A 16,436-nucleotide genomic window follows, 5' to 3' on the forward strand; every position below is an offset into this window, starting at 1 on the left:
GTATATACTGAGAAAATCATTCACTAGGTATCTTTATTAAACTTCTGTTTGATTAGTGTGGTAGTTTTGGTACGGTCAAATCTAATGTACACACATACATTACAGACATATTTTTTTCCTTAACCTAAGTATTATGTTTGTGGTATTTTAGGGTCCCTGGATAAATCTCACAAGAGTGCAGTCCGCTGGTTTTATGTACTAAGGATGCAACACATCTTTTGATTCTCTTTCAAATGGTGCATGAACAACCATTTGCAACTAAGCACTACCAAGACAAAGCAGATGTTGGTGGACTTCTGGCACGCCAGAGAGTCTCGTGGTGCCATCTCATAGAAATTTACTAGACTTATCAAATGACCCTCGTACAGTAGTGTTTTTCTATATCTCTATCTCTCACCTATCTATTATATAGTGCCTTACATTCCCTTTTCTATCTATCTATCTATCTATCTATCTATCTATCTATCTATCTATCTATCTATCTATCTATCTATCTATCTATCTATCTATCTATCTATCTATCTATCTATCTATCTATCTATCTATCTATCTATCTATCTATCTATCTATCTATCTATCTATCTATCTATCTATCTTCTTGATATTTGTTGTCCTGAGATTCAGCTTGGAGGAGTAATTAATAGAGTGTGGGAATGTTGCATAAAATACAGGCAGTAGCACCTTCTCCTGTTTTACTTTGTGAAATTTATAAAAGGCCAGAGAAACATCAGGGCTGGATAACTATCTTCACACCACCTCAGATTGTAAACCCTCAATATTTTCCCCACTTGCACTCACTGTGGTGATAACTAACCCTAACCCTAACCCTAATCTATCATATAGTCCCTTTCCTATCTATCTATCTATCTATCTATCTATCTATCTATCTATCTATCTATCTATCATATAGTGCCTTTCCCATCAATTTATCTAGCTATCTATAAAATGTATTCACAAAGTTTTCACATTTTATTATTATACAACACTGAATTGGCTTTTCTGACACTGATGAACAGAAAAATATTCTTTAATGTCATTGTAAAAACACATTTCTGCAAAGTGGCCTAAATTAATTACAAATATAAAACACAAAATGGATAAGTATTCACCCCTGTTAATATGACAGACCAAAATCATCACTGAGGCAGACAATTGGCTTTAGAAGTTACATAATTAGTTACGTGGAGACCACCTGTTTGTAGTCAGGGGATTTTAATTGATTGTAGTTTAAATGCCCCTGTAGGAATCTAGAAGGTCCAACTTGTGGTGTGTCACTATGGTGGACTAACCTGCACATTGATAACAAAAGAACACCCCAAGCAGCTCTGTGAGAAGGGAACTCAAAAGCACAAGTCTGTGCATTGTGACAAGAAAGTATCCAAGTCGCTGAATATCCCTTGGATTCTGGTTAAATAAAATATTAAGAAATGGGAAGAGTATGACACAGCTGTAAATCTGCTAAAGCAGGCCATGTACTGAAACCAAGTTATCATTCAAGAAGACTAGGGAGGGAAGCCACCAAGAGACCTATAAGAACTGTGAAGGAGTGACAAGTTACAGTGGTCCAGGAGAGACTGTGCAGGTGCTGCACCAGTTGCCACGTTATAGGAGTTTGGTAAAGAGAAAGCCACACATGACACTCTCAGCTTGAGTTTTTCAGGAGGCAGATGGGAGTCTCTGAAGTCAGCTCCAAGAAGGTCCATCAGACTAAACAGTGTGTTTGGCATACTGCACATTATCAAAAACAAACTATCCCCACTGTGAAGTAAGGTGATGGCAGCATCATGTTGTGGGGATCCCTGACTTCAGGCTTGTGAGGGTAAAATGATTGCAGGAAAATACAAAGAAATGCCAGAGGAAAACCTGATGAAGTCTGCCAAAAGTCTGTGCCATGAGAGATGATTTGTTTTTTTAGCAAGATGATAAGACCAAGAATAAAGCCAAAGCTAGACAAGAATGGTTTAAAAACAACAGTTTATATATATTGTGGAGTGGCCGAGTCAGAGTCTAGATCTCAGTCTTACTGAGAATTTATGGCTGGACTTGAATAAGGCTGATCACTTACAATCTCCATGCAGCCTGGTAGAGCCGAGTAGTTTTGAAAAGAAGAATGGTGTAACTGCAGTGTGCAGATGTACAAATCTCATAGACCTGGGCACACCTGCTCAAGGCTGTCACGGCAGATGAAGGTGCAGCTACTAAATGCTCGCTTGAAGGGCATAAATAAGTATATTATCCGTTGTTTTATCTTCCTTATTTATAACTATTTTACACCACTCTGAAGAGATCTGTCTTCACTGTGTCATTAAAGATTCTTGATCTGTTGCCCTTTTTTTAAAAAAAGCCAAATGTAATCCTCTGTGACTCAATGTTGTACAACATTAAGTGTGAACACTTCCAAGGGCGTGAATACTTCGCTCTGGCGTCTATCCCTCCTGCTGTCTGAACCCTAGTCAGATACTCATCAGCTGACTCAGAGCTCAGAAAACCCAATGGCTTAAAGGGGCTGTTGAGCCCTGGCCAGTCAGTAATTCTGGGTAAACCCAGGAGCCATTTCCAGGGTCCTGGATCTTATAACAGAAGCCTCAAGGCCAACTTCCTAGAGCTGTCTAATGGCTACAAGTGCTCCTGTACTTCTGTGCCACCTCCACGACTGAGTGTTGATAGTGAGCCCAAACAGATTGTCCTCCCCAGTACCTTAGAGTAGCCCACATGTACAGGTACTCCTGAACACTTGGTGTCAATACCTAGACTGTGTTCTCAACATTGAATGTCATAGTGTTAGTAAATCTCTATCTTATCCTACACTCATTGCTTCTTGGTGTACATGTGGTCCTTTTTTGTAGGTGTGTTTCCCAGGGCAGGGGAAGCTGCAAAGGATATGCTCAGCTCCTGTGACAGTGAGGGGATTGGCTGCCAAGGAAAAGACACAGTCCCAGGCCACCTTCATGGTGAGTACAAGAGGAATAACATGGAGAGCAAACATCCCTTATCTCTGTGAGCTGTACTGCCCTCTGCCATTATGTAATCCAAATCATATTATGTGATATCATTTATAGTTGAATTTTGCTCTGTGTTTGTAATATTTCTATTGTATATTCTGTAATGAGGATTACTTGTGTTCTGTTCTGTGTATTCTATTGTCCCCCCTTTTTTTTGACACCCACTGCATGCCCAACCTACCTGGAAAGGGGTCTCTCTTTGAACTGCCTTTCAAGGTTTCTTCCATTTTTTTCCCTACACAGGTTTTTTTATGGGAGTTTTTCCTTGTCTTCTTAGAGAGTCAAGGCTTGTCAAACGGCAGGACCTGTTAAAGCCCATTGTGGCACTCCTCGTGTGATTTTGGGCTGTATAAAAATAAATTGTATTATATTGTATTGTATTGTATAATGTTGGTTATCTTTAAGAGATGCCCCTTTTTAACAAGTAAAGGGCAGTTCTTAAGATTGTTTGCCCTCTGCCCAGTTCAGAGAATATTTATTATTCATTCTACATTTAAGTTGCTTGGTGCTTTGTTTCCCCCCAGTTCCTAGCGTCTCTTTGTGTTTCTAGAGTGTTGTGCAATTTAAATCTTGTGATTATTTTATGATAGCGATTTGCTTTTGCCTTTGCAAATGAATCTCTGCCTTTCATACATTGTACTCTGTGGCCATGTGAAGGAATGGCAGACAGTCTTATAATGAATTGGGGCACCAACAGTGTCGTCCCATTTAGTGAAAAAACACAATGCCAGTCAATGTGGGTAAACTAGCCTTGGCTTTGGGGTTCTTAACAAGATAACATAAAGTTAATCAGGATCGGGGTTGTGACTAGCGGCAGCTTCATTCATTTAAAAGACGCCTGGGAATCCAGGAGTGGAAGGGGCGGAGTCAAACTCCCTCATGGGGCGGAGTCGGGCACCCTTAAGGGGAGGTTTCTCAGTGTTGTGGGGAAAGAAGGAGAAGATAGTAATAGCGGCAGCACCCTGTCGTGGTCCAGTGGCTCATTACATACCTTAACAGAGCACGTGAGGAGGTGCACAGACGCACTTGCATGACAACTGACTGCTGCCCATTATGACCACTCTACACCTTTCCCTTTACAAGGTGAGTTCTCTACTCTTGTGGATCCAAACATTCCTCTTGTATGAAGTTAGATTACTGCCAAAGGGCCATGTGTGAGCACCATGGATTTGTAAGCATAAGTTACATTTTGAGCACATTTTGTAATTGTGAGTGATGTTTTGACCATGAGTGATGCACTTGGCAAGTGTTTTGTAGTCCCATGAGTTTTGTCAGTAGTGGCTCTACTGCAAGCACCAGGCATTTTGTAAGTGAGAGTTACATTTTTAGTGCATTTTTTTGAAAACACAAGTAATATATTGAGCATATTTTGAAAGCGCAAGTTATGTTTTGAGCACATTTTATTTGCACAAGTTACATATTGAACGTAGTTTGTAAGTGTAACATTGCACATGATTTTGCAAAGCTTTCTGATCATGCAGTTTTAGCCAGCGTTCTTGAGCTCATTGTAGAAGGAAAAAAGCAAGAGCAAGACTTCATTCTTATTGCCAATGGGAGTAGTCATTGCTAACCAGCCAGTCTCAAAACACACCTCCTTCCCTCACCTCCAAATGGGAATGTGCATCCTTTGCTCCAGTAAGTCCACAGTTCAAGACTCAGAACTTAAAACGTAAAAGTATGGCAGCGATACCTGTTTGGAGGTGGAGAAGGCTAAAGTTAGCAGTAACTACTGTCATTGGCTATAAGAACGCACGTCCGCCCTTGCTTTTCTCCATCTCCGCACAAATCATTTTGTCAGTAACACCACACAAGAACGCTGCCAAAAATCACATGATCGCAAAACACTTGTCAAGTGTTATCATTCACGCTCAAAAAATAAACTGCGATTACAAAATGTGCTGTAAATGTAACTCACACTTACAAAGCCTGTGGTGCCTGTACATGGACTTTTAGTGGTAATCGAATTCCACAATCTTGGTGCTTCTTATCCACCATTATTGAATGAGACCTGCGAGCCAGACTTACTCAAAACCATACAAACAGCATCCGATAGTATTGCAGCAGGCTGACACGGGCACCCTCAGCCCCAATGCAGGCACTCGGAGACTCTGAACAGAAAGCAAAATTACGTTTTATTGTATGGCACGCATACAGACTCACTTAAGATGGAACAATGAGCCCCCAGCAATGGGCACCTTTCACTTTTATTAAAATTCTCATCATTTCAGCCATGATTCTTCCTCATCTGACTTCTAGCATTCCATTGACTGGTCGAAATTTAACATCTTATTAAAGAAAGAAACGTCTTCTAACAGGACAATTTAGTAATCAGGCTGGTGAAAAGCTGTTATCTTTTAATGACTCCTCAGCAAAATGCCTTGGAGGGAGCATTCATCAAAAGCAGTCCGTTACAGCATAGTCAGAATGATCACAAAAACTAAGAATAGACGTTCATTTTATAAGCTGTTGAATTTACATTCAGTGTCAATCAAGGCATACATTTTACTCTGGTTGATTCATTGGTTTACACCCAAATGATTTATATAAAATAAAAGTCTATTAGATTATATTCTGATTCTTCTTTGAGATGAGCCACCACCCTTGAAATTTCTGTGCATATAACAGTTGTCCATTCTTGTTTATAGGACATCTGCTGATCTCTTAGTCATCCTTCAGTACATTTTGTATATTACATCAGCCTTTCTTCTGGTCCATTCTTTATTTACTTGACCATCTCAGTATTTTTCCAAAACCAAATCTTTTATTTCAGTGTACATTTTGTTGTTCACTTGACCTTTATTTGATTTCCCACATTTATTAACCCTTTATGCTATTTCTTTAAGATGAATGCTATGTTACCCTAAAATTATTCTTCCACATGATCTAGTCCTGCCTCTCATTAATTCCACCAATAATCCTTAGTTAAGGGGGTGTCAAACCCCACTCTGTCCATCTTATCTGTTTGATATGGGCTATTCTCTCCCCTGCTATCTCAGCGCTTGCTACAATGATTTACAACCAAAGAGTTCACATTCTCTTCTCTAAATGAGGAGCCCATTCTTCGGCTCTCTAGCTTATCTGACCTTTGGCTTATGAACTATCAGGCTTATACAGAATAATAAAAATATATGTAACATAAGCCTTTTTAATTCTAAGTCTTTATGCTTAGAGAAATATTATATCTACTTGTCTCATGTGTGTATAATACTTTTCTAATATGTGCAAATGACCAATTTTAAGAATACAATTTTCAATAATGGTTAGTTTATGCAAAGGGTGGTCTGTATAAAATCTTGGGATGATAGAAACTCCCACCCTCATATCAAACAAACTCTGTGCCTCCGCTACCCTGAATTGGGTAGAAGTGTTTGAGAATGTTATGTTACAATCAGAAATAAACTTAAAGATTAAGTGCATGAAAATCCTGTCAAACCAATCTGTTACATCTTTTTAACAGGCAACTTGAGTAGTAGACAAAAGCATAATAATAATGTTCATTTACTAAGACTTAAAAAAAAGCCTTTGATGCAGTTCTGCACTGAAGATTAACTTTAAAAGTAGAAGCTGCTGGCATTCGAGGTTACCTACACTTCATACCTGGATTTCAAGTTAGTTAACCAGCTGGGGCCAACATGTACAGATAAGAGCAGAATGAGGTGAGGTCATTATGGGGGTTCTGTGCTTGGACCGTGAACTTTAAAATTTAGATTAACAATGTTGATTCTGAGATAGTTAATAAGCCTGTGAATTCTTCAGACTGTATTCAAATTAAAGGGATACAAAGAACTGAGGAGGCACCAAAAACTGTTCAAAAAGACCTGGACAGTCTTGAAAACTGGACAAACATGTGGAAAATGCAATTTGGTGTAGAAAAGTGCTACTCATAGTCCATTTGAACAATACTAAGAAGTACAACCCCAAATCAGAAAAAGTTGGGACAGTATGGAAAATGCAAATAAAAAAATCAATCATTCTTAAATGTACAGTTCTTTGACTTTTTTGAAGACACTATGAACAAAAGATGTCATCTTTTGTCTGGTCAAACTTCATTTCTTAATAGACATCCATACCTTCATTTCAGGCCTGCAACACATTCCAAAAAAAGTTGGAACGGGGGCAAATTAGGGCCAGTAATGAGGTAAAATAATTAAATAATGATGTGATTTCAAACAGGTGATTGTAATCATGATTTGGAACAAAAGCAGTATGCACAAAAGGCTGAGTGCAACACATTCCAAAAACGTTTTGGCATTGAGGATTCCGAGTGATGAAGCGTTTCAGGTGTTATTTCGTCACATCTTAAGGTGTACAACAGTATGGGGTTGTGGTTCTCTTTATTTTTTTTCTGTTATGCGATTCTCCACACATTCTCTGTTGGGGACAGGTGAGGACTGCAGGCAGGCCAGTCCAGTAGCCGTACCCTCTTCCTCCGCAGCCATGCCATTCTGATGTGTGCAGAATGTGGTTTTGCATTGTCTTGTTAAAAAAAGTATGGACGCCTCTGGGAAATATGTCGCCTTGGAGACAGCATATGTTGTTCTAAAATCTCAATGTACTTTTCTGCATTAATGCTGCCATCACAGAAGTATAAATTACTTTTGCCAAGGGTACCGGCACAACCCCTTATCACGACAGACCCGGGCTTTTTTTTTTACTTGTTGCTGATAACCTTTGGTCCAGAGCATCCATTTCTTCCAAAAAATATCTGGAATACATCTGATCATAATACACATTTTCATTGTGTGATGGTCCATCCCAGATGCCTCTGAGCCCAGAGAAGTCAACGGCGCTTCTCGGATTTGCGCTAATAAATCGGCACCGCAAGCGAACTCTGATTCTTAGCGCAATGAGAAAGACACAAAATCAATGGAATGTTCAAGCAAATTATAGAGAAAAACCCAATCTAAATCCATTAAGTAGTTCTCTCGTGAAAAGCGGATGGACATACAAACGAGTCTAAAAAACTATAAGAAATTTCACAGTTGGACCACGAAATTTTTAAAACTGTTTCTTAGTGAGCACCTATGGGCCAAGGGTAACTAACCTACATTCCAAAGTCCTCGTGGTTCGGGAGATGAGTGAGTCAGTGGTTTTTGGCTTTTACTCTATATACATAGATTTTGTATAATTATTTTTATACAGTTGAGGACAAAATTATTAGCTCCCCAACAGAAATGGAACAAAACCATTAGCTTTACTAAGGAAGTAACCAGCATCAAAAGTGTTTACAACATAATTACTTCTAAAAGAATAAAGATAACATCCCCAAAACGCTGGAGGAAAATATCTTACTGATTAAATGAGAAAGGCCAAAATTATAACCATTAATAGTCAATAGTGTTCCCCTTTGAACTCAGAACTGACAGGACCCTCCTACTGAAGTTTCTAACAAGACTGGCACAAGTCTCTTGAGGGATCTTAGCCCATTCCTTCCTAGCAAATTGCTCCAGCTCACCAAAATTAGATAGTTTCGAGCATCAACCTTAACCTTGAGCTCCCGTCAAACATTTTCAAGAGAACCTGGGCTTTGAGAAGGCCAGTCCAAGACCTTGATTTTGTTGTCTTTTAAAAAGTTCTGGACCAACTTCGATGTGTGTTTCAGGTCATTATCTTGCTGGTCGACCCAAAAGACCCTAATCCGGCAGAAGATTTCCTCACGTTATCTTTCAAAATGTCATTATGTTCCTTCTTCTTGACACTGTGTACCTGAAGCAGCAAAACAGCCCCACAGCATTACGCTTCCATCTTCATGTTTAACTGTAGGAACTGTGCTTTTACAGCTGAAGACCACTCCCTGCCTTCACCATACAAAGCAACATCTGTGTGCCTGATCAGCTCCCGTTTTGTCTCATTAGACCGAAGTGCAGACTCACAAGGCTCATCCATTATGTTTTAAATGGTCCCGGGCAAAGTTCAGTCTGGCTTTGATGTGATGATGTGTAAGGAATGGAGTTTTCATTGGGTGATGACTTTGAAGCCCACCACAGTGAAGAGATTGGTATTCCACTTCTTATCAAACCACATTGTTGATTGTTTTCTTTGTCCATTGTGTTCAATGAAGACCTCTTCTTTTTTATACCAAGAGTTTTAGAGTATTGAATCTCAGAGGGATGCAAATTTGGTCATACCCTAGGAGAAAGAGCGAGAGTAGTAGCATTTTCTCATTTTTTCTGATTTACAGATCTATTCCAACTTGACCAGAACTTAGGAGAGCTCGTAAACTATACTAACATGCTTGGAGCTACCAGCAGATAACATTCAGGCAGTGATCGGTACACACATTCTGGTAAATGGCAGAATGTTTTAGAAATGCTGGACAAGAATGAACTTGTAAAAAGAAATCCATTTGACAGACAGGGAATAATATTTGTAATAAATCTTCCAGTTCACTACGCTAAGAAGCCATAAGCGCTGTCAGCCAAAATGAAAGGTTTGGTAATGTTATGTTTTTTTGGCCATAGCAATAGCGATGATCTGGGTATGTCACAACCAACCATTTCTCAAATATTGCATCAGGCTTTGGACATCTTTAGAACATGTGAGGTGATGCTCAGATTTGTACATTTCTTCACCACTCACTGTGAAATAATCTTAAAGCAAGCTGAGTTGTTGGTGTGATTGATGGCACACACATAGAGATTATTGCCTCAAATGGGGATGATCGTGCATATGTGACTCACAAAGTGATATCACAGTGTCGACACAAAGGTGGTCATGACTGCAAACTGCATTGTAGTAGCCAGCATTTCTCCTTAAAGACAGGCGAGACTGGATGGATGATTGACAGAAAAATATCACACAGGTATACTGAGCTTTGCTTTCCACAAACCCCTTTAAAGGAAAGAAAGTCCTAAGAGTAGGGGAAAGTCAACTTTTGCAAAATAAACATTAAAGCACTTACCTGTTTAAGTCTTTAAGTGCAGGGTGCACTTTCGCAGTCATTTTAAGGTTCATGCAGCGGGACGACGCCAACAGGTCGGGTGCACCTCCAGAGGGACACTGCGCGTACCCCGTCATAAAGGCGAGCGTCTCTTTAGTCCTGCCATTGGCAAAGAAATGTGCGAAATGTTTTAGTTAAGAACGTGTATGCATGCATGCGTTAGTGTGAGGAAGGAATTCCCAAGAAAAAAGAAACTTACTTTTGTAGTTTGTGTCGGGATGCGCTCCAGAAAACACCTGTGTCAGTCACGATTGGTGAAAGTGAGCAGCGTGTCACAGGATTGGCTAAAGATTTGTTCCCTGACTATAAGAGGCACTTCCTGCCTGTCTTTGACTCAATCTGATGTGGATAGAGTGTTGGTATACCAAACAGCAGCATATTATTTTGTGAATATTTTCTTGTTTATAAATATCTCCTAGTCATAGTTTGATTTTGGGTGAAGGTATTTATATAGATGTTGGGCTTACGGTGCACTTTGTTTTTTCTTGTATATTGTAAGTGAGTGGACTCTAGGTGGCACTGTTGCCCTTCTTTTACCTAACAGGCAGATCCTCTGGACACAGGTAAAACACCAAGAAGTTGTTTTATTTTTCTTCTTCCTTCTTTCCAAGGCACCTCCACCACAATAAACACAATATTCTTTCTCCTGTACACCCCCCAGTAAGCATTGCCCACCTCCTCCCGACTCAGGCTCGCTTGCTAGGTCTCCATCAGTCCTTTACTCTATATAGTCCTTGACCCGGAAGTGCTTCTGTTCTTCCACTCGTATGACTGCTAGCACTTCCAGGTCAAATGGAGAATTGGATTTTCCTTCAGCCCGGTTATAAATACGGCACGAGTCCTTCTGTTCCTTTACAGCTCCCCCTGGCAGCACCCACGGCACCCAACAGGGCTGTAAAACTGAACTCTAAGTTCCAGGATGCCCTGCGGGAATCCGGGGCACTGCCAAATCTCAGGGAAACTGCCATCTAGAGTTTTGGGGGAGGCAGTGACCTGAAAAGCTGCCTTCCCCCATCCTTCCATCACAGGGGCGTCCCGACCACAATATACAGTTTTTTTTTTCCCTTGTAAGTATTTTTGACATTGTTTGCACTTTGTTGTGTGTGTAGTTTCTTCTTAAACACCTTTTTTTCATTTAGGAAGATTACCTTTTTTGTGTGTATATATATATATATACTGTATATTGCTCACTATTTTAGATTTGGGCATTAGTTTTTGTTGTTTTGATGCACCTGTACACAAAACCCACTTTTGTTTTGGAAATACCACATTTTTGTGTCCGTGTCTCATGTCTGACTTGTCTCAAATCTGATCCCGGTCGGTCCCAAACTACAAGATGTAGTCAGGTGCCAACCTTACCAATACATGGGGTGTCACAGTTACACACTTTACAAGAAGGTTCAAGAAGGCAGGTGGTGACTTCCAGGGCATTGAATAAGTAGAGCCTTGCAGAAGATAAGGGGGGTTATGGATCTACTCCGGAAGACACTCAGGAACACTGGAAATGTCCACAAGAATAGTCATGGGTAGTTTCAACAATTGCTATTTTACAAATCAATTGCTTGGCCATAACAGCAGAAAGGTGATTCTTCTGAAAGTCATTCATTCATTGTTAAATAAACCCACTCATTATAATGAGGTCTACAAAAAAATATTTTTTGTTTGCTACTGGGAACTTCCGACCAGCTCTTTATGAAGTTTTTTTACACTGATTTCATATGAGAAATCGTAATTAAGCTAGCACGTCTACACATCATTGACGTTTTGACACGTTTGAATATCAGTATATCAAGACAATATCTGGAGTTTAAACTTTGTCCCACCAAAATTGTTTTGATGTGTTTATTCTGAAAACAAACCAGAAGACCATACCAGCATGATCTCCACAAGCTCAGCATAACTCTCCGCTCTTTGACTGCCAAGAAAATTCTGGACAACCTACACGAATACCCATGCTGCTGATTCAGTGGGCTTCAGTTTCCTTTTGGACTCCTTGTCAAGCATCAGTTCATGGATTTCAGGACCAACAAAAACACCTTCCTTAGTTTTGGCTTCACTTTTCTCGAGACTAAACTTATTTCTTAAATGCTGAAACGCATCGATGGTTCTGTCCTTTTCCTTGACAACATTTTCAAAGTAGTGGTGAATCTAATGAACAAAATGTCCTGAAAGGCAATGTTATGTTAAGGAAACAGTAAAACCCTCTACCTACTGCAGCGTCAAGTCCGAGGTGTGTCATTATGCTTAAGAGTCATATAAGACTTGGTAATCAGTAACAAATATTTTTTCCACTAATTAAAAATGGATAATGTTTAAATAAGATTAATAATGACAAGGTAAACAACTCACAGCTGTTAGTAGCGTGTGGCATCCCTAGTAGAATTACCGGTATTTATCAAAATGGTTATCCATCTTTACTGTCCAGTCACCACAGTTGTTCAAGACCTGGAACATCATAACTAACTATAAGACGTGCTGGACGAAAACAGTTTTCAGATTTGCAGTCAGCAAGTGAAATTTGCTAAAGTAAAAGGTGAAAGAATCCCAGAAGCAAAATGCTTGCTGACCAGTGGTCAGGCTTAAGTCACATTCAGTGTGTATCTTCTCGGTCTTTCCATCTCGGTGCTTGTTCCGTTATTGTTCTTGATGTAGTTGTAACGTCAAGTATTTTATGAGACCAGCATAAACTGTTTATTTGAACATAATCATATTCCTTTGAATATTATTATTATTGTCTGTCTGGTCAAGTCTTAGCGTTACTATCAGAAGACTATAAAGAGTCATCATAATTTCCAAGGAAAGTACAAAACACCCTCTTGAGTTCAATTTTGTAGTAAGGGGTGCTGTAATCCCGTGACGTCATTCATTCTTAAACGTGAACTCCTACTCCACACTTGGGGTGGGTGTAGGACACTTCATAGCTACTACACATTCTTATCCTAGTTAGGCTTTTAGCTCAGTTCTTAGGAGAAATTCTAGGATGCCTGATAAATAGGGGCAATGGTGTCCAAAAAGTTATGAGGCTCAGTCCACGATGTCTTGTGAGTACTTTAAGCTAATGATCCCATATGCATTTTCTGAGACACTGTAGCAGTGTAGTAGCCTGTAGGCGGTGTACATGTTCATAATATTTTTGGACACACAGGGTAGATTTCAAGCATTTCAGTCAAGGAAGCCTCAGGGTTTATATCTGTTTGTTCATTGCAGAAGCTGAAGAGGATGATAACAAAGAACGAACTTGTGACACCCTACTAATGTGCATCATTACGGTGCTGAACCATGGTCTCCGGAATGGAGGAGGTGTGGGGGACGTCCTGCGAAAACCGTCAAAGGATGTAAGGAAACATCTATAGCAACATGTAGTAAGTTATTATGGTAAGTCTTCACATACCTGCAAAGCTTCTAACTCAGTATTTTCATTGTACAGGAAGGCCTGTTCCCAGCCCGTGTTGTCTATGACCTCTTGTTCTATTTCATTGTCATCATCATCGTCCTCAACCTTATTTTTGGAGTGATCATCGACACATTTGCAGACCTGAGGAGTGAGAAGCAAAAAAAGGAAGAGGTCCTGAAGACCACCTGCTTTATTTGTGGTTAGTGTCTGTTCTGTCTTTGTAGAGTAATATATTACTCTACTTTCCCCTTTTGTATCTATACTAATAAAAGGCGACTCACTCACTCACTCACTCACTCACTCACTCACTCACTCACTCACTCACTCGCTCACTCACTCACACACTCATCACTAATTCTCCAACTTCCCGTGTAGGTAGAAGGCTGAAATCTGGCAGGCTTATTCCTGACAGCTTACTTACAAAAGTTAAGCAGGTTTCATTTTGAAATTCTACGCGTAACGGTCATAACGGTCAACAACGTCCGCCATGTTGAACTTTCTTATTCAGGGCCCCATCTTCACGAAATTTGGTAGGCGGCTTCCCTGCGCTAACCGAAACCAATGTACGCACTTATTTCGGTGGTATGACGCCACTGTCAGCCACCATATTGAACTTTCCAACGTCACTAATTCTCCAACTTCCTGTGTAGGTAGAAGGCTGAAATTTGGTACTTATTTCGGTGGTATGATGCCGCTGTCGGCCGCCATATTAAACTTTTCAACGGTCTTTGTTACTCAAGAAATTTGGTACACGCGTTCCCAATGCTATCTGAATCCTACTTACGTACATATATACGTCTATAGCCTGCAGCTCGGTCACCATGTGAGGCGGCATTGGGTTCCCCATCCCAACGCCTCCCACGTTGTTGGCTGCCTGCCTATATAAGGTCAGTCCGTCGCTCCGGTCTCTACATTCCCTTCCTTGCTTCGCCACGGGATTCACATCTCCCTGCTGATAATTACAGCCTTTTTATTTAATCCACGGCTTCTCCGCTGTTTTATTGTTCCTTTATTACGATTATAGTTATTGTTTAGGTATTTTAGACTTACTTTACATTGTTCAGGTACCCATTTCCTTTATCATTCCAACCATACCCTCATTAACATGTCTATCGAGGTGATCACCATCGATCAAAGAACTGTCACTTACCGAGTACCGAGCACCTGCCTTTTCCATTCTCTTTGTTACATATTGCACGGCCGTATATGGCTCACTCTTGATATCTGGAGGAACATTGTGTCTTATGTATTGAATTTCTGGGACAGGTTCAAGGTGTGGACTGATGAAGGTACAGGAGATAATTATACTACACAGGAGCACTAGAAGAGTGAAATGCTTAAGCCCTTCACCTATGCATCTGCATGTGAGTTGATGGCTGCCGCTGAATTGTTCGGTTGTCGCTTTCAAGTGTACCGAAATGGCCAAATATTTTACACCTTTCGACAGCCGCCAATGCCTCTAAAACATCTTAGATTCACAGGTGACGATTTCAGTAGTGGACACTTTGATGTTTATGAATGTTTAAACTCTCAAAAGCTGGATGTGAAGTTATCGATGAAACTGGTTGTATGCTTACAACACTTGACAGATGCCGAATGTCACTTCAACACAAGTCCTACAAATACTGTCGTAATTGAAACAAACCATGAAACTCAAACCGATTATGACAGCAGCAATCCAAGCTGTGAGATTTGAAACAAGATTACTGTTCACATGGCCAACTGTACGTTACATGCTCAAGAGTAAGCTCAGCGCACAGCTTGGTCATATTACAACCGGAGGGCCGAACTCACAATGTGGTATACAAAGAGATCCTTAACAAATAATTATTGGTATATTTTCCCTCAGTTTAAAAAGGTTTAATTTAATTTTAAGGCAGTACTTCGCCACTGCGAAGCGCGGGTATTTTGCTAGTGTATATATATATATATGTATGTATGTATGTGTATGTGTGCATATATATTTATATTTATCTGTATGTATGTATGTATGTACCTGTATATGTTTGTGTGTATATATGTTGATATGTGTATATATATGTAGATGTGTATATGTGTATATATATATATATATATATATATATAGATGTGTGTGTGTGTGTGTGTGTGTGTGTGTGTGTGTGTGTGTGTGTATATATATATATATACTCGTATATATATGACGGCAAAACTCACAACAGTGACAAAACAATTACATTGACAATCATGTTACGTTATTTTTAAAATGTTTCCTTTTCTTTTTCATAACTTCTTTAACACACTACTTCTCCGCTGCGAAGCGCGGGTATATTGCTAGTTATTGATAATATTCATAAATAATAATAATATGCAAAGCACATTTGAATATTGGCAACCATACAAGCTGATTAATGTTTAATGTGTAGTTTCAGGCGGCACACAAACTTAGTAACTTAAAATGTCTCTAGTTAAGGCATCATTTGTGGTCAGCTTTCTTCAGAACAGGCCGCATGCCTGTCTCAATATGGCTGCTGAGCTGTGCTCTTCATTGTGTTGTCTTTTTCAGTTCATGGTGTGAGATGGTCTTTCAGTAGTTTGGTAAGAGAGAGAGTAAGGTTAAGCAAGCAAATGTATAGATTCTCTGTCCAATCCCTACAGCCAATTGGACGTCATGGTACTTAAAGACTTCTGATACAAGACAGTTCCAAACAGCCATACTTCAAACCAATGGGGGAATAGAACACCTTCACACCTACCCTTCAAGCCATATGTTAAGGTAAAGTTTGGCAGTTAGGCAGCCTGGTTTTCCTATGGGGGTTGAGAGACTTTAGCTAAATTTGTTTCAGGTACTCCCCCCAAAAAACTCTGTCGTAAAATTCAAAGAGAGACATTACTAATGTAGCACTAAATTACATTGCTTTGCCTAAATTACAAATAAAGACATACAAAATATTTATCAACTTATATGCAAAATCTCGCACCACATCAGTGTCTAAATGAGATTTGGGCTCGGGGTCTTAGGCATGGAACAAATTGAGGTCAGTATCACTTATGCTGCACTAAGTTTCTTGTTTGTTAAAATCGAGCAGCTCTTCACTTTATAATAAGAGGGCATTTAGGGAGAGTTAATGTTAAAACTGGG

The 16,436-nt window shown here is 39.8% G+C and overlaps 1 protein-coding gene across 1 annotated transcript in view; it reads left to right on the forward strand.

Annotated features, from left to right (window-relative positions):
- itpr3 (inositol 1,4,5-trisphosphate receptor, type 3) overlaps positions 1 to 16,436 on the forward strand; it is a 189,352-nt gene that overhangs the window by 155,653 nt on the left and 17,263 nt on the right. The window contains exons 53-55 of the mRNA XM_039749235.1: positions 2,847 to 2,951; positions 13,150 to 13,277; positions 13,370 to 13,535. Coding sequence (XP_039605169.1) covers positions 2,847 to 2,951; positions 13,150 to 13,277; positions 13,370 to 13,535 — 399 coding nt within the window. The remainder of the gene's footprint in view (positions 1 to 2,846; positions 2,952 to 13,149; positions 13,278 to 13,369; positions 13,536 to 16,436) is intronic.

This window comes from Polypterus senegalus, chromosome 3 (genome assembly GCF_016835505.1).
Source record: "Polypterus senegalus isolate Bchr_013 chromosome 3, ASM1683550v1, whole genome shotgun sequence".
NCBI classification, from domain to species: Eukaryota; Metazoa; Chordata; class Cladistia; order Polypteriformes; family Polypteridae; genus Polypterus; species Polypterus senegalus.